The 27151-nt window shown below is 38.4% G+C and overlaps 1 protein-coding gene across 2 annotated transcripts in view; it reads right to left on the bottom strand.

Annotated features, from left to right (window-relative positions):
- The window catches only part of PHKA1 (phosphorylase kinase regulatory subunit alpha 1), a 174126-nt gene that overhangs the window by 34179 nt on the left and 112796 nt on the right, over positions 1-27151 (bottom strand). The window contains exons 17-21 of one of the 2 annotated variants that reach the window (XM_037057663.1): positions 15935-16013; positions 13494-13660; positions 9373-9549; positions 7773-7864; positions 7271-7410 (exon numbers count right to left, since the gene is read on the bottom strand). In XM_037057663.1, coding sequence (XP_036913558.1) covers positions 7271-7410; positions 7773-7864; positions 9373-9549; positions 13494-13660; positions 15935-16013 — 655 coding nt within the window. The remainder of the gene's footprint in view (positions 1-7270; positions 7411-7772; positions 7865-9372; positions 9550-13493; positions 13661-15934; positions 16014-27151) is intronic. The other variant, XM_037057673.1, reaches the window with a different exon arrangement.

The following is a 27151-nucleotide window of genomic DNA, read 5'->3' as shown; positions in this document are numbered from 1 at the left end:
GGCCGCATGTATAGCTATCCTGAGCCACAGGCGGCCTGTGGGCCACAGGTTGGACACCCTAATGGAATTTCCTTAGGTTATTGTCTCCTTTTCCCTGCTGCCTTGAGAATTCTTTCTTTGTCATTAATTTTAAACAGTTTTAATATAATGTGCCTTGGAGAAGACCTTTGGCTTGAGATACTTAGGTCTTCTCTTTGCTTCTTTGATTCAAGAATTCAGTTGTTTCCTTAGGTTTGTGAAGCTTACATTAAATACTTTGTTAGAATAGGCTCTTTGTTCTGTTTTCCTGCTCTTCTCCTTCTGGTATACCTATTATTCATCTATCGCTCTTTCTGATGGAGTCAGATAGTTCTCATAAAGTTCTCTCATTTTTTTATGCTCAAGTCTCTCTCTGCCTCCATCTGAGTCATTTCTAGATCTCTACCTTTGATATCACTAATTCTTTCCTCCATCTGGTATACTCTATTTCTTAAGCTTGCTAGCTCAGTCTTCGTCTCTTTTATTGAGTTCTCTACCTTCAGAATTTCCACTTGGTTCTTTTCTTTATAGTTTCAATCTCTTTGTTAAAGTAATTCTTTATTTCTGAGTTCCTTAAACTGCCTTTCTGAGCTTCATTTTATTTCATTGAGTCTTTTCAAAACTGCAATCATGAATTCTCTGTCACTTAAATGCCATACTTCCATGTCTTTAAGTTCAGTTTCTGGAGAGTATTCTTTTATTTTTTCTGAGCTACCTTGTTACCTTGGCTATTTTATTCATGGTATTTGATTAATTCCTTCTCTGCCTAGCCATTAATTGGAATGAAATCTGTTTTGAAACAGTAAATTTATTGGGGTGACACTGGTTACCAAGTTTCCAGTGTACAACTCTATGATACATCATCTATGTATTTATTGTGTGTTTACCACCCAAAGTCAAATCACCTTCCATTACTATATATCTGACCCCCTTTACTACCCTCTAACCCCCTTCTTCCCTCTGATAACCACCATACTGTTGCCTGTGTCTATGTTTTTTTTCTTGTTTGTGCATTTGTTGCTTTCAGTTTTATATCCCACATGAGTAAAATTGTATGCTTCTTAGCTTTTTATGACTGACTTATTTCACTTAGGATAATATTCTCAAGGTCCATCCATGTTTTCACAGATGGCAGTAATTCATCTTATGGCTAAATAATATTCCATAGTATATATGTACCACATCTTCTTTAACCAATCCTCTATTGAAGGACACTTTGATTGTCCTCCATGTCTTGGCCACCATGAAAATGCTGCAATTGATATAAGGATGCACATATATTTGTAATAAATGTTTTCAATTTTGGGAGGGTAGATACCCAAGAGAGGGGTTGCTGGGTCATATGGGATGAAATCTGCTTTTTAAAAAAAGTATTTGAGACTTCACTATTTAGCAGATGAGAAGGAAAGGACTTTCTTTTGTTTTCTAGATGATGGTGAAATGCAAGTTTTCATTTTTTGGTGAGGATTTTGGGATCTCTGTGGGACCAGAGAAAATGCCCCATATCTCCTGGGGAGGTGGATATCCCCTCTGTGATCAGATTGCCTCAGTTTCAGGGCACCACCCCTGTGGGGAAATGTGATGGATGATGGGGTTCTGGCCCATGAGGTTCCGGTGCTGCCTCTTCCAAGATGCTGCCAGAAGTGCTATACTATCTGAGGTGTCCCAGGCGTTTTCACCAGGCTTTGCTGGGATGGGTGGGGGAAGGTGGGAAGGGACAGGTCTGTTTGTGCATTCACGGTCTTGTGCTCTCCCAGTAATAGTGCTGCCAGACCTCAGCTGCAACACTTGTGAGTCTCCATCCTTGTCACTGAGTGTAGCCACAATTTGTACCTGCCTGTTGAGCAGAGATGCTTCTACCCCTTTGTTCTTCAGGGTTGCTGAGAGTGTGCACACTATAACCTGACACTTACCATGCTATAGCTGCTGGGGCTACTGAGAGCTCTGGGAGGGTGAGGGGAGGGAGCTACATATGTGTCTTTGTTTTCTGCTTGGTAATGGTAGTTGCCAGACCACAACTGCAATACTTTTGTATTCAGTTTCTGCCTGTATCACTGGGCTCAGCTGCAGTCTGTGCTGACTACTCAGGCAGGAATGCTGAGTTTATTCCTCTGGTCCTTAGGGCTGCAGGGTGTGTGTGCTGTAAGCTGACTCTCCCCCTGCTATGGGTCTTGCAACAAGCTCCAGGGTCACCCATCTCTGTCCTTTCCCTTTTCTCCCTCCCCTCTTCACTTAGATATGCCCACCTTGAGTGTTTCAATGTGAGGCTCTCTCAGATGAGTTTGTGTACTGAGCAGGGAATCCTTTGTGTAATTATAGCTGTCCAACTTGTAACTTCAAGGGGTGTAAACAGAAGGACCTCTCATGCCTCCATGCTGCAGATATCACCTGCCCCAACTTTGTTTCCATTTGTATAAAATATCCTTTCCATTCCTTTACTTTCAGTGTGTGTTTATTTTGGTCTGAAGTGGGTCTCTTATAGGCAGTGTGTGTATGTGTGTGTGTGTGTGTGTGTGTAATTTTAAATCCATTCAGCCACCCTTTGTGTTTTGATTGGAGTATTTAGTCTATTTACATTTGAAATAATTATTCATAGGCATGTAATTATTGCCACTTTATTGTTTCCTGATTTTTTTTAGTTCTCTATTCCTTTCTTATTCTCTTGCTCTCTTCTCTTGTTGATGACTTTTTATAGTGTTGTGTTTGGATTCCTTTCTCTTTATTTCTTCTATATCTCTTGTAGATTTTTGGGTTTTGGTTACCATGTGCTTCATATATAACAAATTATGTTTAGAACAGTGTATTTTAAGTTGATGGTTGCTTAAGTTTGAATGCATTCTAAAATCACTAGTTTTTACTCCCTCACCCATGTTAATGTTTTTGTCCTATGTGCTTGTTTGTATTACTTAATTTATTGCTATAATTGCATACGATCTTCTTACTTTTGCATTTTAACCTTTGTACTAGCCTTATAGTTGAGAGATCCACATTGAGCATCCTTATAACCAGCGTTTTAAATTCTGTATCTGCTAGGTTGCTTGTCTTTATTTTGCTTACTTTTTTTCTAGACTTTTGTTCCATTCTTTCATTTGGGACATGAACCTTTGTCTCCTCATTCTGGCTGACTCTGTGTGTGTGTTTTTATGTATTAGGTAGATCTTCTATGTCTCCCAGTTTTCACAGAGTGTCTTTGAGTAGCAGGAGTCCTTTGAGGTACAGTGGTGTAGACTCCCTGGTAACCTGAGCTGGGTGCTGTGGGAGTGTCCCTTGTGTGGGTTGTGTATGTCCTCCTGTTGCAGTTGAGCCTTGATTGCTGTTGGCATGTCAGTGAGTGGGGCTGACCTCAGGCTTACTGGCTGGATATAAATACCGTAGAGCCATGATCAGTGTGGCTCAGTTGGTTTGGCACCATCCCACAAAGCAAAGATCACTGGTTCAGTTCCCGGTCAGTGCACATGCCTAGGTTGTGCTGCTCCTGGGTCAGCGTGCATGCAAGAGGCAACTGATCGATGTTTCTCACATTGATATTTCTCTCCCTCTCTTTTCCCCCTCTCTCTCTAAAAAAGAGGCTTTTGCTTAAAAATAAATAAATACATAAATAATACACACACAGTAGACAAGCTGTTGTGTGGGGCCTGAACCTATGGAGTGGGAGTCACTTTAGTAGTGCTTTGGTGCCAACCGAGTCTGCCCTTCAGGTGTGTCATCTGTGGAATTGGCTGGGCGGTATTCTGGTCTGAACTCAGCCACCAGGTGTGTTGGTTATGGAGCTTCTTAAAAGGAGCTCTGGTACAAGTAAAGACAGGTGCAATTTGTGCCTGGCTTGGGCCCACCTGGTAGGACCTACAGAGTGATCTGCAGTTGGTTGCTGCTTATTTTGGGCTTGAAGGCACTTGGGAGAGGCTATGTTGTGAACTGAGGCCCAATGCCACTAGTGGCAGGCTTGGGTCCATTTAGTGGACACAACAATGTGAACTGAGGCCAGCCTCCACTTGTGCTGGGCTTGTAGCCACTTAGTTGAAGCTACATTTCTAAGCTAACACTGGCTTCAGGTTATGCCAGGCTTGGGGCCATCTGATGAGAGTTACAATGCAAGCTGGGACCAGAGACTGCTTGTGCTGTGATTGGGCCACTTAGCAAGAGGTTATGCTGAGGCCAACCAATACTTGCTTAGGGTTTGTGGACCTTTGAAAGATTTTAGGGAAGTTCTCTATGGAAGCAGAGGCAGGCTTTTCCTGTGGAAGAGTTGGAAAAGCTGGTGGAAGTGGCTCAGGCTAAATGGGCAAGGTGGGTGGGGCAGGGTTTCAGGGAATCACTGGGGCCAGAAGAATGGTAATTAGCCAGGTTAATGGAAAACTAAAGTTTGATGGTTGCCTGTCTGCACCTGTTGGCTGGGTGAGAGGAGCATTCAGCACAGGAGCAATGGTGCCTGTTGGCACTTCCGTCCCTAGAGAGAGCTGCCCTGATACCTGCAACTCTCCAGAAGTCCCTGGTGCTTTTTGAGATGCTGCCCCTGCACTGAAGTCTAGAACAAGTGAGTTGGTGAATGGGCAAATCTGTGCGTGGCCCCTCAAGTGGAATGCCTGGGGTTCCATCAGCCCTCCATCTCACTTGGACAAATTCCCACTGATTTTCACAACCAGATGTTATGAGGACTCTTCTTGTCAGCCCTAGTGCTCTGGGCTGAGGAGTCTTGACCCCTCACTCCTCAGAAGGGACCTCTGTAACCAAGGTATCCCTCCTGTTTCTTAACTGGGTGGGTGTGGGTCCTGCCCATTCTATGCTCTGTACTTCCCACCACTGTTATCATAGCTTCTTCTTTATATTTTTAGTTAAAGGACTACTGATCAGCTAGTCTTCAGGTGGTTCTCAGTGATGGTGGTTCTATAATTTAGTTGCAATTTTCATGAGGTTTTCATGTAATTTTCACGTGGGCAGAGGCAAGCATAGCATTTACCTAATCTGCCATCTTGACTAGAAGTAGTCAAGTGTCTTGCAGAATAGGTTTTCCTTTGGGCTTTTTAAAAATATTCAATATTATTTTGTATTGGTTTCAGCACAATAGTTAGACAATTCTTTACTTTATAAAGTTTTCTCCCTGATATTTTCAGTGCCCACTTGGCCCCATACACAGTTATTACAATATTAGTGACTATGTTCCCTATGCTGCACTTGACAATCCTGTGATTATTTTGCGACTACCAATTTATACAATCCCTTCACCTTTTGCACCCGGTCCTTCAACCCAGGACCTTCCTCTGGCTACCACAAGTCTGCTCTCTGTATCTACGAATCTGTTTTTGTTTTGTTAGTTCATTTATATTGGTCTTTAGATTCCTTTGTTGTCTGTGTCAATTGCTGTTTTCAGGTTATTGGTTTCTCTACTGCCCAACACAGGACTTATGAGGCAACAAACAAGACCTGGGTATCTCACTACCTTGTCATTCTTCAGATCCTGAGGTCCTTAGACAGTCTGTATTTTTCTGTCTACTTTTCAACATCTTATTCTGTTTGTTTTTAATAACTAATGTCCTCCTCTATGTAGCACAAGAAACAGAAAGAAATGCATCTACTGTAGCTTATCAGGAAATAGAAGTTTTCTTGTGGTTATGTTTTAACCACAAGGGATCTTTAAAAACATAATACTGAAGGGATTTAAAGGGATCTTTGAAAACATAATACTGAAATATTTAGTAATAAAATGATAAAATGTTTGATATTTTCTTCAAAATAATTCAGAAGGAAGAGAGGGTGACAAGAATATAGATATAAAGAGATTAACCATGTACTCATAATTGTTCAAGTTGAGTGATGGGTCCAGAAGTGTTCATTATATTATTCTCTGCTTTTATGTAAGTTTGAACATTTCTATCATCGAAAGTAAAAAAGAAAAGTTACTCTTCCTCCTCTGTGGAAGATGGGCTTGAAGAGAACAAGATGAAAGTAGGAAGACTTGTTAGGAAACTATAACAATAGTCTGGGTGAGAGACAAAGGCCTGAATGAAAAGAGCGATACCAGAGATGCAAAAGAGAAATATAGAGAGGTTAAATGGGACACACTTGGTGATTAACTGCATATGGATATAGAAGCCTGATGATTAGGTACATGTTTGTTCTAATAACAGAGATGGAGAATTTCACAGAGTCTGACTCCATTTTGGATGATTGACTGCTCACAGATTTCAAGTCTTACCACTCCTCTTTCCCTTCCAGGCTACATCTGGGCAAGCTGATAAGAAAGTTTGAGTTTTCCCTCCGTTGGTGCTGGTGAAAATGCTCATCTCAGTCTCACCTCCTAACCATAATACAATCCCAAATCTGGCTTCCTTTCCCTGATCACCCAAGGTTTTTAAAGACAAATTTAGGAACCTGTTCTGCTCTTTCCCAAAGTCTCATTATACAAGGAACAAACATTTCACACCCTTTTCGTACATGCGTGGCATCATCAGTCTAAACATCCAAACCAAATTGTGGGGGTGTCCATTCTGCCTCTTCAGCATGATGCCAACATGAATAAATGTAAAATAACATGTTATTTTGAGGGGGGATGTAGGGGACAGGAGAGTGGAGTTAGTTCAGTTCAGGTCCATTGAGTTTGAGGTACTTAGATATACTGTACCTAACAGGGTGCTTAACACAGCAAATGCTCAAAAATGCTAGTTTCTTTTTGATATAAGCCTCCATTAACTTCTTTTGAGTTAAGAATGTATTTATTTGGCAATGGCTGGTGTGGCTCAGTGGACTGAGTGCTGGCCTATGATCCAAATAGTCACTGGTTCAATTCCCAGTCAGGGCACATGCCTGGGTTGTGGGCCAGGTCCCCAGTGGGGGGCATGTGAGAGGCAACCACACACTGATGTTTCTCTCACTCTCTTTCTCCTTCCCTTCTCACCTCTAAAATAAATACATAAAATCTTTATTAAAAAGAAGATATTTGTCTGTAGATTTTACCAAATAATGAAGGCTTAAAATAACCTTAATAATTATCATAATGGTTATGTTATTTGGTCATTATGTATAAGACATTGTATTAGAGACTTTGTACATACTACATATTGTTTAATATTCACAACAATTCTAGGAAGTAGATATAATCCCAATTTTATAAGTGTAGACAATTAAGGCTTTGAAGTTACAAAGTGGGTAGTCTACAAGACCAGATCAGTGAGACTCCAAAGCTATGCTACAATTACTACACTATTCTTGCTCTGTATATGAACAGGAAAGTAGATTGATAATATCCATCACTTACTTCATAGTATACAGCATGTATAGGATATCAGCTTGCTCCTGGAAGCTGGAAGACTCCTTTAACTGTAAAACTAGTGCTTTGAAGTCTACCTCCCCAGACTGGTCTCTAGGAAGATGAATTTCTACACGAACTGAGGGAACCTTTAGTTTGAGAAAGGAAAAAAAATTAACTCCACAAGTATTCAACTTAAATAATGCTGTAAAGTATTGATCTTTTCATCTCTAAACCTTTTCCATAAGAATTCCCTAAATTTTGATGAAAAGTAAACTAAAAGCAATGAAACCTTTAAGATGTATGATATTACCATCTAGTTCTCATAAAGTCTGGCTAGAAAAACTAGCCCATTTCAAAAGTGAACTGAAAAGGTTACATATCTTTATTAGGGTAGCACTTTGCCTACCACCAGTTACTAGCAGAAACCACAATGGCTAGCCCCTTTATTTTTCCATAAGGATGGCAGTTTTGCCAAAAGCTGATAGAAATACCTCATGTGCAAGTTTACCTGGTCCTCTTGGGGGGGGCGAGGTAAGTCAAGAGAGTTGAATGAAGGCTGGGGAGGCTGAATTATCTTTGCAGGAAGATACATGTGAACATCTGCAAAAGGTTGACATTTATAATGAAGGTTAGATAAGAGACAGAAAACAACACATAGTTGATTTCAACAATGAAGTTATACATATGGTTGGTTCTTTATAGAAATTTATTCTTTGGGGGTAACATAAAAAAAGAAATACAAATATCAGATATTTAAAGAATGTTCAATCAATCAAAAAACATTTTTGAATGGAATGTCTAGAATTGTAGCATCAGCTGATATTAAAAGTCTAAATATGTGGTCAGTACCACAATGGTACTGTCACCGATGCTTTGACAGAATGCCACATATCACAGAAAGAACCCAGATATGTTTTATACTTTCTAGATTTTCCTCAGAGAATATCTGGCTGCCTGCAGTTTGATTTCCTTGAGAATAGATAAACGGATGATCCCATGTAGTGAATAAAAATGTAGTGGCTGACCAACTTTAAGATATTCTTACGCTTTTTACTCACAGTCTGTTGTTGAAATACTTACCATAACCTCAATGATGAGAGGAGACTCTCTCATCATTTTCACCATTTTACAGGTACAAAAATAAAGATAAAGAGCTCAACAAACTTTTCAAACAAGTAAATAGCAGAGCAGAGAATTAAGCTCAAGTGTCCTGATTCATAATCTAAAAAAAGTGTAACTTAATAAAGTTTATTTTTTCACATAAGCCCTTTTTTCAAGAAGGCATACTTGAAGGGATTGCTAAACTTTCCCCTATTCTAAATGTTAAATGATTCTCCAATGTTTAATATCTTTCATTAGTAACCATCAATAAAGTTTTAGACAGCAAGAGCATGCATCTCAATCATTCTCATCATCTGTAAAGGTTAACATTTAGGTCCTCTAAGTGTGGCCAAGGACCCTTCCTATCCCTTTACATGCAGCTACCACAGAAGCTTTGAACATTCTCGGGGACCATGACTACTCCTGGCAATGTGACATTTTCCACTACAAATACTACTAAAGGAGGGTAGTGGTCATGGAGAGGTGAATGGCAAACTTGCTGAAGAATAAGTACAGTAGTTGACAAACACAGCTCTACACTGCTGGAACAACTGACTATAAAACTTACAGCTGGCCTAAGGGAACCAGATGTAGTTTAGCTAAAGAAGAATATCTCTTTCTCCATTGCAAGGCCTTGCTGTAATAGTATGCAGCACTTCTTATGTAAATAAAATTTATCTCAAAGGAAAAAGACAGTTTCCACCATTTTAATACTTCGATGTTAACACTGAATATGCTCCGTGTCTCTTTTTTGGTCTCTTCTCACTATGTGACTGGTTAAACTAGACTACAAAGCACGATCCACAGCAAACCTATACTCAATTCATTAATTTTACAAGTATTTGAGTGTGGAATATGTTCTAAGTACTGTCAAAGGTGCTGGGGATAAAGCAGTGAGCAAAACAAAGTTCATGCTTCCATTGTAATAAATGTCCCCCTTGCCCCACCTCCATTCTGGGCTTCACATCATCCTGTGCCTGACCCCAATGAGTCCTGGCATTACTCACTCTGTACATGCAGCTCCGTGGCCTTGTTCACCAAGGACATTAAATCACAGGTTGTTTGAACAGCAGTTCGGAACCGATCTAGCCCTCCCTTCTGTGAGGTAGGGGCTGGTTTAGGATGGGGAGTAGTGTGTGCCAAAAGGTGATCTAAATAACGAGCAACTTCATCACCAGAGTGAGCTGCAAGGTTAGTAAGGAGTGAAAAGGGAAAAAATGAGCATTTTAGTACTTCACAATCTAACCCACCAACAGAATGACTGGATCCTGTGCCCACAACATAGCACCAGAAGTAGACTGTTTTAACTCAAGTATGTGGTCATTATATAATCTCCTAACTTTCCCATTTAAACACTGTGGCCATTTGCCAGGATTCACTTATTCTTCAATTTTTCTGAGACAGTATGAGGGCCACTGGAAGCAGTATGAGGTTAATATAGGACAAATGGTGCAAGCATTTCATATTCAAGCACATGATGATAATGGTGGTGATAGTGGAGGAGGAGCAGAATAGGGTCCTTTGGCTCTCATTGGGACAATGAGACTTTTGTGGGGAAGGGCAAAAATCTTTCACTAAACATTGAACCTAGCTAAAAACAGACAAATTCCACAAATGGCAAGCCACAACTGCTAACAACAAAGAAACAACTTCCATATGGTATTGGTGTTGAAAGGACTACTGGCCAAACATTCATCTTTTTAGTTACCTCATTCATTTATTCACTAAATATATTTATTGCCTGCTATGTACCAGGTGGTGTACTAGGTGCTGAAGTTTCAGGGCTGAAGAAGACAGATACGATCCCTATCCCTCTGGGCTCTCCATTTTCCACATACCTTCAATAACAGTATCTCTGGCTATGGATAATGGAAGCAAACATACATATACCTTGTGGGTGCATAACATTTCAGACTTTACATGAACATTCACAGTATTTATAATTGGAAAATAACAGTCTTTGGATCAATACTGAAGTCCACTAGGTCAGTCATGCATCATCTAGTTTTGGTTCACCTTCGGTGATCTCTTAAGATGTCTTTCTGTGTTCTGATGTGACTAATGGGAACTGGAAAAACTGTAAGAATGGAACTCAAACTCAGTAACATCCTAATGACAAATATTATAACCTTGAATACAATCTAGATTATTGGATGATTATAAAGAATATGGACTTGACGGGCCTGCGAACCAGAGGATTGCAGTTTGATTCCCAGCCAGGGCACATGTCTGGGTTACAGGCCAGTTCCCAGCAGGGGACACACCAGAGGCAACCATACATGGGTATTTCTCTCCCTCTCTCCTTCCCTTCCCCTCTAGAGATAAATAAATAAATAAAATTTTCTAAGAAAACTAAAAATGGATGTGCCTTTTGACCCAGCAATTCCACTGCTAGGAGTATATCCTAAGAACCCTGAAACACCAATCCAAAAGAACCTATGCACCCCGATGTTCATAGCAGCACAATTTACAATAGCCAAGAGTTGGAAGCAACCTAAATGCCCATCGGTCGATGACCGGATCAAAAAACTATGGTACATTTACGCAATGGAATTCTATGCTGCAGAAAGGAAGAAGGAGCTCCTACCCTCTGCAACATCATGGATGGAACTGGAAAGCATTATGCTGAGCGAAATAAGCCAGGCGGTGAAAGACAAATACCATATGATATCACCTTTAACAGGAATCTAAACAACAAAACAAACAAGCAAGCAAAATGTAACCAAAGACACTGAAATACAGAACGTGCTGACAGGGACCAGAGGGGAGAGGGGAGAGAATCACAGGGGAAAAGGGGAAGGACTCACATGAACAAGTATAAAGGACACATGGACAATAACTAAGGTGGGGGGCAGAGATGGGAGGGAGGTGGGGAGCACTGGGGGGGCAGGGCTGGGAATACAAGAAAGAAAACTCTGCTTGAACAAGAGTTAAATAAAAAATAAATAAAAAAATTAAAAAATAAAATAAAAAAGAATATGGACTTGAAACTAATATAACTAATATAATATAATATTGTATACCAACTATACTTTAAAAAATATGTAGAGAAGTGCTCTCCTCATGGAAGGCCTGGCAAACAATAGACACATCCATTGTAAAACCACTGACTGATGAGTAAGTTCAGAGAGGAAAACCTGACTCAGAATGCATAGTATCAAATTCAGTAATTATTGGGCTGGCCAAAAAGTCTGTTTACTTTTTTCTGTAAAATAAAAGGCACATTTTTCATTTTTACCAATAACTTTATTAATTTGGATATTTTGAGTATGCTGGCTATCTCTCAAATGGTAGAACATTGACTGTTTTCAACTACTGTCTCAGTTCGATTGCTATCAACTTCAACTGGTCTACCTGACCATGGAGCATCGTCCAGCAAGAAACCTCTAGAACAAAATTTTGCAAACCACTTCTGACATGTTCAATCAGTCACAGCATCTTCTCCATACACTGCACAAATCGTTTTTTGCATTTCAGTTGTGTTTTTACCTTTCTTGAAATAATAAGGCACAATATGCTGAAAAATTGCGTATTTTCTTCTCTCTTCAATATTAAAATGGCTACACAAAAATTCACCAATTTTGACAACTTTTTTAAGTGCACACAGATATGACAACTGTCACAATCAATCTAACAATATGGTTTTGAATGAACTTAAAGACAACTGAGCACTATTAGAACCAACTTATGGGAAAAAAAACCTCAAACTTTTTGGCCAACCCAATACATATCATTGAAGACATATATTTTAGAAATCAATCTAACAGAAGGAGTGCTACAGATGAAAATTATAATTACCCATGAAATAGCAAACAGCCTTGATAAATGATCATTCTTATCTAGTTTTCAAAACAGTCTGGCTTATGCCACAGTAGATATCACGACTTTTGTTATTACTGAGAACAGGAAGTAATCTTATATCTAAATGCCCTTCTCCAACAAAGAAATTCATACTATTTTAGATCTTCCCAAAACAAATACTGAGTAAATTAAATGGTTCTTAGGTGAGTAAATGTTGAGCCCAAATAAGAAAATAGTCTTTCTGACTTCTAACATGTTGGCCTATTCTATATGAGATTATACTTGCTACCACATCAAGGAAAACTCATTTATTTTTTCTTTGCTCCAACAAACCACTCTTAAGATAAAGAGATTAGCTGCCTTAATATAGAGAGCAACAGTTAAATGCCCAGGAAATGAAAGCAGGCAAATCATGTTTTAAATAGCTAGAAGAATAATTTGCTCCTATTGCCCTATTTTTTTTCGGTCTCAAGCACTCTAATTCTTTCCCTGGCTAGGTCAGTGTTTTAACACTTTAGGGTACTTCTCAGCCATTTAAAATATATGTCCCCATGATGTTTTCTCACTATGTCATCTTAGTATTCCTAATGGCCAATCAGACTTTGTTGTGCTTTGTTTCTGTAGTTTGTAATACAAAAGCAATACACACACCAAATAGGTTTTTTCCAAACTATGCAGTTCTCCCAGGAGATTCTGAAGTGACCCTACAATATTACACATAAAAAGCACTATAAGTCCTGGCTGGAGTGGCTCAGTAGATTGAGTGCTGACCTGCAAAGCAAAGGTTCGCCAGTTCAATTCCCAATCAGGACACATGCCTGGGTTGCAGGCCGGGTCCCTAGTAGGGGGCATGTGAGAGGCAACCACACATTGATGTTTCTCTTCCTCTCTTTCTCCCTGCTTTCCCCTCTCTCTCAAAATAAAGAAATGAGACCTTTTTTTAAAAGCACTCTAACTTAATTTCATATTTATGTTTTAATGTCATAAAGCAGGAGTATATAATTTTTCCACTATATACTTCATTAAATCTCTTTCACTCTTCACTGTTTCCTATCATTTTGAAATCACTAACCATTTTATATACCCAGCAGAGAACTCTTCCCAACCTTACTTAGTAAGGGATAGTCAACTTTATATTCCACAATCACAGCAGGGATATTAGTCCAGAGACCAAAGGTAAGTAGAAGGATGAAAAGTGACGCCAAACAAAAGGTACATGTATTAAATAGGAGTGAGACTGCTGGCAGTGAGAAATATTAAGGAAGACACTCAACAATGCTTTGTATTCGTGTCCAGCAAGGTCAGTGCCTTCATGAAGCCTCCTTACCATTACTGGTTGAATCATAGTCATTCATCCAGTCAGGAGATTCTAGCTCACTATAGTTGTCATCATCATCTTCACTGTACAGCTTACTGTCAGGTCCAGGGTCCATGAAGCTCAACTGTGTGCAGCAAGATGTTGTCAAAAACTCTGACAATCTACCTGTTTGAACCCTGACAGTGAGAGGGTAAATAGAAAACATGAAATCAGAGAAAATACTTTTAAAACGACACAATTTAGTGAAAAAGGACACCCAGAATGTTCTGTTGGGGGATTACTAACATTCATACATTAGTGTAAATTTTATAAATGTAAAATTTTACTATACTCCTAGGCATGATGTATTATAGGTTAGGGTACTATGTTAATAAAAACTATAATTATGGGTTCACAATCCACTAGCAGATAAGTTTTGCTTTCTTTAACTGCTATGTTGCCATATTGATAACTATGCCAAACATTGTCCAGAATTTCCATTGGCTACCACAGGAGCTAGAACAGAATGCATAAAAATCATCACAAATCCATCACATCATTTAAATAATACTCAAAAAAGATTAGTTTGAAAATAAAAGATGGTACTTGAAAATGTTAAAAATTATAGTAGACTGCAAGCCATATCCTCCCCTACACATAAAGCCAATTGTAAAGCCCAAAGGGAAAGTCAATGGTACTGATTTTCTAAAGAAGCCACCTTGAAGAGGCTTCCAATGGACAGATCCTGTATAATTTGAACACTAAAATAAATAATGACAGAAATGAAACGTGGGATAAAAAATAAAATAAAAATCCATGAATCTATGCTGACACTAGAACTACAAAATAAAAGGGGGTATGAGAAAGCTGTATTTTAAACAGAAGGGTTCTAAATGTTTAATGTACACAGAATGATAGAAACATAGAATCATCATTTTATGACTTCACAAATAATAAATGATTTATCAGAGGAAGCTAACACTGTTTAGTGAAAAGACTATTGGACAAAGGATATGGAAAAACATGACAGCTGTCTCTTTAACAAAATTGAGAGACATTCTGCAAAATAACTGACCTTCCTTCTTCAAAACTGTAATAAAAACTGTCATGAAAGGTTAACAAAAGACTGCAGAATTGTTATACATTAAAGGACATCAAGGAGATATAAAAACTAAATGCCAATGTGTGATCTTTCACTGGATCCTGGAGTGAGAAAAAAAGCTATGGGAAACCATTATTGGGACAAATGAGTAATTTTGAATATGAGCTCTATATCAGACAATATTGTAGTGTATCAGTAATAAATTTCCTGAGTATGATGATTATACTGCACTTATATATGAGAATACTCTTCTTCTTAAAAGACCGAAACGGAAGTATTTAGGCTAGAAGAGTAATGATGTTTCTGTTAACTCTCATATAGTTCAGCAAAAGAAGATGTGTGTGTGTTTCTGCAGGTGTGTTACGTGTGACAGAGAAAGCAGGGTAGGGAGGAGTAGAAGGAAGGAAAGGGAGAGAAAGATTTTTCAATGAGATTTCTGTTAGCTTACAATTTTCCAAAATAAAAACTTAGGAAAATAGAAAAGAAAAGCAGCCAGAAATGAAGAGTCCAGTAATCTTTTTTAAAAAACAATACATTTTCTTGTCCACTGAATTGTTAAGATCTAGACAGGGAGCAGAATGAGGAAAAATTCTAATGCTTCTCTATAAAATTAAATTCCTTCATTCATTCTATCAAACACGAGCTTCTCTGAATAGGATGAGATTGTCATTAAAGGTACACAGAAAGAATATCATGCTTAGTGAAGTAAGTCAGGCGGAAAAAGTTAAGAACCATATGATTTCACTCACATGTGAGATACAAAACTGAAATCAGCGTATGAACAAACAAGAAAAACAAACAAAACAAAAACTCATAGACATAGACAACAGTCTGGTGGTTACCAAAGGGGAAGGTGGGAGGGGTAATAAAGGGTAAAGGGGACCAAAATATATGATGAGGGAAAAAGATCTGACTTTGGGTGATGTGCACATAAAGCAATACACAGATCATGTATCATAGAAATGTATATCTGAAACCTGTATGATTTTATTAACCAATGACATACCAATAAATTTAATATAAAAAGATTCATCTATGGCCCTGGCTGGTGTGGCTCAGTGGATGGAGTGCCGGCCTGTAAACCAAAGGGTCACTGGTTTGATTCCGAGTCTGGGCATGTGCCTGGGTTGCAGGTGAGGTCCCCAGCAGGGGGTGTGAGAGAGGTAACTGATCAATGTATCTCTCACTCATCCGTGTTTCTCTCCCTCTCTTGCTCCCTCCCCCTCTCTAAAAATAAATAAAGCCTTTTTAAAATTATGCACCTGTGAAACAAAAAAGATACACAGAAAGCCATAACAAGTCTACAATTACTATACCCAGCTTCGAAGTTTGATTTCATTTCACTCAAGAGAATGTAGAGGTCACTTACCTTGCCCCACCAAAATAGCCATCCTGCATTTTTCGGAGTGCTGCCAGGATACTTGAATTCAGGCTGGTTCCATCTTCATCTTGAAGAGAATTTTAAACAATCTTTGTGACTTTGACTTTTAAATAAGGGAAATCTTTCAATTATTTCATACCAACAGTCTGACAAGGAAGATACAAATGAGATACTCCTCACTGACCACCCCGTATTTCAACAATTCAACTGAAAGCCAACAATACTGCAGAATGGGCAAACGGTTAAAAGATGACAACCAACTGAGTTTCTCAAAGACAGTATTTCACTTATCATAAATACTTAGCACAGAGCCTAAGGGTAGAACACTTAACCACTCAGTGCTGACAATAATAAAAGCAACCATTTGTTGAATGTTACATGCCAAGTACTGTCTTAAATATTCCATATAATATTATGCCATCTAATGAGCCTTGGTTTATGTGTGTAGATGTAAAAATATTTAGAAAGCTAAAAATTATCTGACTTTATGTGAAGGAAATCATACTACACATATTCTCTCATGATCCACCTCTTCTAACTTATTTATCATTTGTAAAAGCTAAAAATGATTCCATGGCACACATTTAGACTGTTTTTGTATTACAAGCAACACAGTGATGAGGATCATTGTCCCTACATCTATATGCACTTATTCTATTATCTCCTTAGGGAAAATTCTCACAAGTAGAACTGGACAACAAAACACTTACAGAAATTTCTATAGAGATTGCCAAATTGCCCACTAAAAAGTCTGAGTCAATTATATTTCCATCATCAGTGTAGAAAGTGACATTTCCCCCATACCTTTAACAATAATAGACATTAATAATCCTTTTAATCTTTGTTTATCTAATATGTTAAAAAGGCATCTTTTTAATTTTATTACTAGTAAGATCGAGCATATTTTCATGTGTATACTGGCCATTTCTTTTTTTTTAATTTACTTATTTACCTTTAGAGGGAAAGGGGAGAGGGAGAGAAACATCAATGTATGGTTGCCTTTTGTGCATCCCCTGCTGGGAGTTGGCCTGCAGGGAACCGGCCTGCAACCCTGGCATGTGCCCTGACTGGGAATCGAACCGCGATCCTCTGGTTCGCAGGCCTGTGCTCAATCCACTGAGCTACACCAGCCAGGGCTGGCCATTTCTATTTCTTTTACAAATTGCCTGTTTATGTTCTTTCCCCATGTTTCTATTAAGTAGTTCATCTTTTTTTTAAATTGTCTTTGAAGTGTTCTATGTTTACATTTTGTGAATATTGCCCTTCTTCCTATTATATGTATGGCAAATCCTTTACCCACTTTACTGTTTTTCAACCTCAACTGGTGTTCATTTCCCTATAAAATATGTATTTAAATTTTCACGTTTTAAAGTTTATTCATTTTTCCTTCTTGTGTCTTACAAGGTATAGCTTCCTTCAGTCCAAGATCACAAAAACATTCTTCCATATTTTCTTCTAATACTTTCATAGGTTTCTTTGCTTAGTTTTTTCCTATATTTAGAATTTAACTTTGCATAAAATATAAAATAGCAGGCCTAAATAAATCATTTCCCAAATGTATTTATTTATATTCTTTTGCCTCCAAAGTAGTCCCCTCTTATCTGCAGGAAATGTTCCAAGACCCCTGTGGATGCTTATATATACTATCAAACCCTATATATACTATGTTTTTTCTATACACACATACATACATATGATAAAGTTTAATTTTCAAATTGCACACAATAAGAGATTAATAATAACTAATAATAAAATGGAACAGTTAAAATTATATGCTGTAATAAAAGTTATGTGAATGTAGTCACTCTCAAACTATGATAATCATGATGGTTACTAAGTAACTAAGAAGTGGGTAGCATATGCAGCAGGGATACGCTGTACAAAGGAATGATTCACCTCCCAGGCAGGAACAAGGGAGATAGCTCAAGATTTCATCACACTACTCAGAATGGTGCACAATTTACAACTTATTCATTGATTATTTCTGAAATTTTTAATATTTTTGGACCATGATTGACTGCTGGTAACTGAAACCATTGAAAACAAAACTGCAAATAAGGTAGGGACTACTGTATTTGAATAGATATCATATTGATATTTTAATTATGATGGATCTATATTCTCTTATTGTTTTTAGTTTTTAAAAAGTATGGGTATTGACAGGGAGGAACATGGTGGCGGAGTAGGACAAAGGATTTCACTTCCCTCCACGCGCCGGAGAAAAACCGGGCTGATCTGTGGAGGAGTGCAGCGGATAGCCAAAAGGGACCCAGCATATAGGAAGGTAAGACTCCAGAAAGTGTAGCGAACACTGAATGATCAGAGGTTGAGGAGAGGAGACGACCACAGGTCAACAAGGTACGAGGGAACAGCGCAGAGGCTGCAGGCCCTCTGCGGGGTCGTGCCAGGGCCCCAGCCAGGCCACGCTGGTCTCTGGGAGCAAAAGGCAGGCAACAATGACCCTGGGAGAGAGCCGGTCATCAGCACCCTCCCTATCTGGCAGGGCGCAGATTGAAAAACACCAGGAGAGATTGTTTTGCCTGTAGTGGCAGAGAGAGGAGTGGGCATTAGGAAGCAAACCAGAGAGCTCTGATAACCTGTGGAGTCAGGCTGTGGTTGCAAGCTTGGGAGAATTGGGAGTTGCCCTGTGCATTCTGCCATAGCACTGGGAAAGGTCTGTGCCCAAGCCTGCGAGACCAGGAAAGCCTTGCTGGGAGCACGCGCCCTCATGCCAGGCCAGGACTGTAAATCTTGGGGAAAAAATCTGCTCTCGGTGGGGCACGGGAGAGCAGCGCCAGTGTGGATCTTGGGAGGGCACTGGTGAGACCAGTTGAGTTCACTGAGAAGCAAGGAAGGCCACAGTAATCGCCCCTCAGGCTGCTGCAGCTAGTGAGACCAGAAGAAGAGGTTTGACCAGCTGGAAACCAACAAGAGGAATAGGTGGAAGCGGAGAACACCAAGATACCTGCAGGAGACTGCACCACTGAATTTCACAGGCATCCTACCACAGAAGTTCACACCATACACCCAGGGAACAAGAACAGATCAATTTAAGAAGCTGAGGCCAACAAGAAGAGCATCACAAACAATGGGAAGACAAAGAAACAATCCCCAAATGAAAGAAAAGGAGGAAGTCTCAGAAAGAATGTTAAATGAAATAGAGGCCAGTCAATGATCAGATACTGAATTCAAAGCACTGGTTATCAGGAAATTCAAAGAGCTTACAACGAGCTACCAGAAACTACAGGGGAGCTACAGTGAACTCTCTGCAAACTACACCAACATGAAAAAGGAAATAGAAACCATCAGCAAAGGACAAGAGAAAATGAAGAATACAATTTCTGAACTGAAAAACACAGTAGAAGGTATGAAAAGTAAGATCAATGAGGCGGAAGACCGTATCAGTGACCTAGAGGACAGAGTAGAAAGAATCTCCCAGACAGAGCAAGTAAAGGAAAAGAGACTCAGAAAGAATAAGGAGGGATTAAGAGAAATGCAAGACAATATGAAACGTAATGATATCCAAATAATAGGAATACCAGAAGGAGAAGAAGAACAAGGGATAGAAAACCCATTTGAACGAGTAATAATGGAAAATTTTCCTAATTTGATGAGAGAAAAAGTCACACCAATCCAGGAATCGCAGAGAGTCCCAATCAGGTGGAACTGAAAAAGGCCTACTGCAAGACACATCACCATTAAAATGGCAAAACTCCAAGACAAAGAGGGAATCCTAAAGGCAGCAAGGGAGAAAAAGGAAGTAACATACAAGGGAGCCCCAATAAGGTTGGCTACTGACTTCTCAATGGAAACACTCCACGCAAGAAGAGAATGGCAAGAAAGATTTCAAGTCATGAGAACCAGAGGCCTATAACCAAGGCTACTTTACCCAGCAAGGCTCTCAATCAAGATAGAAGGCCAAATAAAGAGCTTCCAATACAAAGGAAGTCTAAAAGAATATGCCTCCAACAAACCAGCTCTACAAGTATTACTAAAAGGGTTGCTTTAAGGAAAGGAAGGAAAAGAGAGAGACAGAGAGGAACACAGGAACATAAATGGCAATGAATAAGTACCTTTCAATAATAACCTTAAACCTAAATGGATTAAGTGCACCAATTTAAAGACAGACACTAGCTGAATGGATAAGAAAGCATGACCTACACATATGCTGCCTACAAGAGACCCACTTCAGGTCAAAAGACCATCACAGACTAAAAGTGAAAGGATGTAAACAAATTTTCCAAGCAAATGGACAAGAAAAAAAAGCGGGGTAGCAATTCTCATATCAGAAAAAAAAAGGCTTCAAAAACAGGGCCATAAGGAGAGACCCAGAAGGTCACTTCATAATACTCAAGGGAAGAATCCACCAAGAAGATATTAACATCGTAAATATATATGCACCCAATATAGGAGCACCCAAATATATAAAGAAAATCCTAGAGGACCTCAAGAAAGATATTGACAGCAACACAATTATAGTAGGGAATTTTAACACCCCACTGTCAAAAATGGACAGATCTTCCAAACAAAATATCAACAAAGATATTGCAGCATTAAACGACACCCTAGATGAAATGGACCTAACTGATATATATAGAGCCCTTCATCCCAAACAAGCTAAATACCCATTTTTTTCAAATGCGCATGGAACATTTTCAAAGATAGACCTCATGATAGGACACAAAATGAGACTCAAGAAATTCAGGAAAACAGAAATCATACCAAGCATTTTCTCTGACCACAAGGGACTGAAATTAAAAATCAACCCCAAACACCCAAAATCATGGAGACTGAATGGTATGCTATTAAACAACGAATGGGTCAAGATTGAAATTAGGGAAGAAATCAAAAAGTTTCTGGAAACAAAGGAAAAGGAACTCACAACAACCCAAAACTTATGGGACACAGTGAGGGGAGTCCTGAGAGGGAAGTTCATAGCAATGCAGGCTTACCTAAAGAAGATAGAAACATTTCAAACAAACAACCTAACCGTATGCCTGCAGGAACTCGAGGAACAACAACAAAGACATCCCAGAGCAAGTAGAAGGAAGGAAATAACCAGGATCAGAGCTGAATTAAATGACATAGAGACTAAAAGCACAATTCTAAGGATCAATGAATCCACGAGGTGTTTTTTTCCAAAAGATAATCAAAATAGACAAGCCTTTAAGCAGGCTCTTCAAGAAAAGAAGAGAGAGGACCCAAGTAAACAGAATCAGAAATGAAAGAGCAGAGATTACAAATGATACCACAGAAATAGAAGGGATTGTAAGAAATTACTATGCAGAACTGTATGCCAATAAATTTGAAAACCTAGGTGAAATGGACAAATTTCTAGAAAAATATAATCTTTCTAAACTCAATGAAAAAGAAGCAGAAAGCCTGAATAGACCAATAACAGCAAATGAAATTGAAGCAGTAATCAAAAAACTCCCATCACACAAAAGCCCTGGACCAGATGGTTTCACAGGAGAATTCTACAAAAGTTTTAAGGAAGAGTTATCCCCTATTCTTTACAGACTATTCCAAAAAATCCAAAATGATGGGAAACTCCCCAACTCTTTTTATGAAGCCAGCATCATCCTCATTCCAAAACCAGACAGAGACACAACAAAGAAAGAAAATTTTAGGCCAATATCGCTGGTGAACATAGATGCTAAAATCCTCAATAAAATATTGGCAAATCGCATCCAACAATACATCAAAAAGATCATACACCACGACCAAGTGGGATTCATCCCAGGGATGCAAGGATGGTTCAATATTCACAAATCAGTAAATGTAATATATCACATAAACAAAGGCAGAGACAAAAACCACATGATCATATCAATAGATGCAGAAAAAGCTTTTGATAAGGTACAATACCCATTTATGATACAGGCATTCAGAAAAATGGGAATAGAGGGAGCATTCGTCAATATAGTAAAGGCCATATATGAAAGACCTACAGCCAACATCATACTCAATGGGCAAAATCTAAAAGCTTCTCCACTAAGATCAGGAACAAGACAAGGTTGTCCACTTTGACACTTCTCCAAGGAGGACTACTTCCATTCAATATAATATTGGTAGTTCTAGCCACAGTGATCAGACCAGAAAAGGAAATAAAAGGCATCCAAATTGGAAAGGAGGAAACAAAACTGGCATTGTTTGCAGATGACATGATAGCGTACATGGAAAATCCTATAGCCTCTACCAAAAAACTGCTCAAACTAATAAATGAATTTGGCAAAACAGCGGGATACAAAGTCAATCTCCAGAAATCAAAGGCATTTTTGTATACCAACAATGAAACAGCAGAAGCAGAAAGCAAGAAAAAAATCCCATTCAAATATAGCAGGAAACAAAAATAAAATATCTGGGAATAAACCTCACCAAGGAGGCATAAGACCTGTATGCAGAAAACTGCACAACACTGAAGAAAGAAATCAAGGAAGACACAAACAAATGGAAACATATACCATGTTCATGGATTGGAAGCATTAACATCATCAAAATGTCCATACTATCCAAAGCAATTTACAGATTCAGTGCAATACGTATTAAAGTACCAATAGCATATTTCAAGACATAAAACAAACACTTCAGAAATTTATATTGAACCATAAAAGACCCTGAATAGCAGCTGCAATTTTGAGAAAGAAGAATAAAGTAGGAGGAATCACAATACCTGATATCAAACTGTATTACAAGGCCACTGTAACCAAAACAGCCTGGTACTGGCATGAAAACAGGCACATAGACCAATGGAATACAAGAGAGAGCCCAGGAATAAACCCAATTCTCTACAGTCAATTAATATTCAATAAATGGGGCAGTAGCATAAAATGGGGTAAAGTTAGCCTCTTCAACAAATGGTGCTGTGCGAACTGGACAGCTACATGCAAAAAAATGAAACTCGAGCACCAACCTACACCATACACGAAAATAAATTCAAGGTGGATAAAAGACTTAAGTATAAGCCATGTAACCATTAAAGCCCTGGAGGAGAGCATTGGCAGGAAAATCTCAGATATTCCATGCAGCAATATTTTTACTGATATGTCCCCTAGAGCAAGGGACATAAAGGAAAGAATAAACAAATGGGATCTCATCAAAATTGAAAGCTTCTGCATGGCTAAGGAAAACAGTATCAAGACACAAAGAGAAGCAACTGTTTGGGAAAACATATTTGCCAATGATACCTCAGACAAAGGTTTAATCTCCAAAATATACAAAGAAGTCACATGACTCCACTCAAAGAAGACAAGCAAGCCAATTAAAAAATGGGCAAAGGACTTGAACAGACATTTCTCCAAGGAGGACATACAGAGGAGCCAGAGACACATGAAATGATGCTCGATATTGCTAGCTATCAGAGAGATGCAAATCAAAACCACAATGAGATACTACTTAACACCAGTCAGAATGGCTATCATAAACAAAGAAACAAACAACAAGTGCTGGAGAGGTTGTGGGGAAAGGGGGACCTTAGTGCACTGTTGGTGGGATTGCAGACTGGTACAACCACTATGAAAAATAGTATGGAATTTTCTGAGAAAGCTAAAAATGAACGTGCCTTTTGACCCAGCAATTCCACTATTAGGAGTATATCCTAAGAACTCTGAAATACCAATCCAAAAGAACCTATGCACCCCGATGTTCATAGTAGCACAATTTATGATAGCCAAGAGTTGGAAGCAACCTAGATGCCCATCAGTAAATGACTGGATCCAAAAACTATGGCACGTTTACACAATGGAATTCTATCCTGCAGAAAGGAAGAAGGAGCTCCTACCCTTTGCAACATCATGGATGGAATTGGAAAGCATTATGCTGAGTGAAATAAGCCAGACAGTGAAAGACAAATACCATATGATATTACCATTGACAGGAATCTAAACAACAAAACAAACAAGCAAGGAAAATATGACCAATGACACTCAAATACGGAACAGGCTGACAGGGACCAGAGGTCAGAAGGGAGAGAATCACAGGGGAAAAGGAGAAGGACTCACATGATCAAGTATAAAGGACACATGGACAATAACTAAGGGTGGGGGGTGGAAATGGGAGGGAGGTGGGGAGGAGCACTGGGCGGGGCAGGGCTGGGAATATAAGACAGAAAACTGTACTTGAACAAGAATTAAATTTTAAAAAAAGTATGGGTATGTTTGCCCTGGCTGGTGTGGCTCAGTGAGTTAGAGGACTGCCCCATTAACCAAAAGGTCACAGATTTGATTCCTGGTACGGACACTTGCCTAGGTTGTGGGTTCAGTCCCTGGTCAGGACATGTAGGAGAGGCAGCTAATTGATGTTCTTCTCTCACATGGATGGTTCTCTCCCCCTCTCTCTCACTTCCCTCTCTCACTTCCCTCTCTCTAAAAGCAGTAAGCATATCTTCAGGTGTGGATGAAAAAAGTCCGGGTATCCTTGTACATTTTCTTTTCCATTAAGAAATTTCCATTCAGATTGTTCATATAAATTTGTTTTTATTTTCCACTTGAAACTGCACTGAATTGATAGACTAATTTAATGAGAATGGACATCTCAACATTAACTATTTCCACTTAGCAACATGGAAATTTTTCTGTCTTATAATTAAGATCTTTTGGGCTCTTCATTAGTTTTCTATTTTTTCTCATGTAGTTTTAGGCATGTTTCTTATTAAGGTTTTTCTTATATTATTTACTTTTCTGGAAAATTTGTCAATTTTATCTAGATTTACAAATTGTAATTGGTATTTTTTACAATTTTTATAGTCTCCTCCATTTCTGTTGCTTATTCCCTTTTTCATTTCTAATGTTGTTTGTATTATCCCTGTTCCTCTCTACTCTGAAGTCTACCAGATATAGCCACTTCTGATTTTTAAAAATTAATTTAATATGGTATATCTATTCCCATTCTTTTCATTTTAGTTTACTTATATTGGTATATATGAAGTGAAATTTATGGAGACAGTATATATATATATGATGCTATTATGATGTTATTGGTTATATTCCCTGTTCTGTAAACTACACCTCTGTGGCTTATTTTATAACTGGAAGTTTGTACCTTTTATTCCCCTTTACTAATCCTTCCACTCTCCTCCCCTCTGGAAATCATCAGTTTGTTTTCTGTGAGTATGTTTCTCTTTTACTTACAGTCTTTTAACTCTATCTCCTTGTCTAAATTTTAGTGGTTATACTAGGTATTACATTATATATAAACATGGATTATACACACATCACTGTCTACTAGTATCAACATTTTACCATTTCAAGTGATGTCTAGAAACCTTACCTGCCTTTCAGTCCTTTAACTTCATCAGTTTATAATATAATTTCCTTAAAGACTTCCTCTAAATATTTTGGGAACCACATTGGACAGTGTCATAGTTTTTGCTACAAATGTCAAAACTGAAGTGGAGAATATCTATTGTATTTACCTATATTCTTACTCTTTCCACTGTTTTTTTTCTTGATGCTTCAGTATTCCATCTTGTATTATTTCCTTTCATTTCAAGAACTTCCTTTAAGCCATTCTTTTAGAACAGACCAACTACTGACAAATTCATTGAGTTTTCCTTCATCTGAGAATGTATTTTTCCCCTTACTCTTAAAGTACATTTTTTGCTGGACAAAGAATTCTTAGTTTTTAATTCTTTTCTTTCAGCACTTGAAAAATGTTGGGCTACTTCCCCTCGTTCTTCAGTGTTTTTAATGAGAAATCTGCTTTCATTCAAATCATTTTTCCCATATGGGCAAAGTGTCATTTCTCTATTATTGCTTTCAAGATTTATCCCTTTTTTAATTTCCAGAAGTTTCATCATCATGTGTTTTGGCACGAGTTTCTGTGGGTTTAACCAGTTAGGGGTTTCACAGCTTTTTGAATCTCTAGCTTTATTACTTTGGCCTATTTTCCAGCCATTATTAGTTGGAAGACTTTTTGATCCCCATATTCTTTTTCCTTTCCTTATGGGACTCTTATAATGTGAATGTTAGATCTTTTGTTACTAGTCCCACAGGTCCCCGAGGCTCTGTTTATCTTTGTTCAATCTATTCTTACTCTTACTCAGAATCAATCATTTCTATCAGTTCTATCTTCAAATTCATTCCATCATCTTAATTCTGCTATTAAGCCTAGGTAATAAGCCTGAATTTTCCATTTCAGTTGTTACAGTTTTCAGTCCTAAAACTTTCATTTAGTCTGTTATATTTTCAATTTTTTTGCTAAGTATTTCCATTTCTTTACTGAGACTTCCTACTTTCAAGTTTCAAGTGTGATCATAATTGCTTGTTAAAGCAACTAGTATTTCTTTGTGTAAACATATTTATATTCTCTCACCTACTGATGGACATTCGGGCTGCTTCCATATCTTGGCGATTATAAATAACACTGCAATGAACATAGGTGTGCTTATGCTCTTTTGAATTAGTGTTTTGGGTTCCTTTGGATATATTCCCAGAAGTGGGATCACTGGGTCAAAAGGCAGATCCATTTTTAATTTTTGGAGGTATCTCCATACTACTTTCCACAGTGGCTGCACCAGTGCATTCCCACCAACCGCACACTAGGGTTTCCTTTTCTCCACATCCTCACCAGCACTTGTTGTTTGTTGATTTATTGATGATGGCCATTCTGACAGGTGTGAGGTGATATCTCATTGTAATCTTATGGGGCCACCACTGTATACGTGGTCTGTCATTGACTGAAACATGGTTATGTGGCACATGACTGTATTAGGTATTTCTATTCTGAAATCTGTTTGTCACATACACTGAACATGTCCCTTTACAAGTAGCATCTTTCTGTAAAGTTTCTCTGCTTCTATCAATGGCAGAATTGTTTACCTACTTTGTAAATTTTGCCATTACTTTAATTCATATCTCATATCTATTTAGCCAACACCTGACCTGCAGATGTTGCTTAAAATGACTCCCGTATCCTTCTTTCCTGATCTATTTTTACTACCACCAATCCAGTGTATTTTCCTATTACCTCATACCTGGATTAGTTTCCTTGATATCAGATAGTCCTCACTATAGTATAGTGAGGACTGCCACCCCACTGCCACCAAATCAAAATCACTGTCACGTCTCAGCTTGTTCAAAAACTGTATACTCAGACTTCTGAGAAAATCTGTTTCAAATATCTGCTTATTTTCAAGGTTCTCATAATATGATCCTGCCTTACTTACCCGATTTTCTTGATAATTATACTCTAACATGCAAAGCTCAT

This window comes from Sturnira hondurensis, unplaced genomic scaffold (assembly GCF_014824575.4).
Source record: "Sturnira hondurensis isolate 20B ecotype Veracruz unplaced genomic scaffold, ASM1482457v3 Scaffold0000982, whole genome shotgun sequence".
NCBI classification, from domain to species: Eukaryota; Metazoa; Chordata; class Mammalia; order Chiroptera; family Phyllostomidae; genus Sturnira; species Sturnira hondurensis.
Note: the sequence above shows the minus strand (reverse complement) of the source record. Positions and strands in the feature narration are given on the sequence as shown.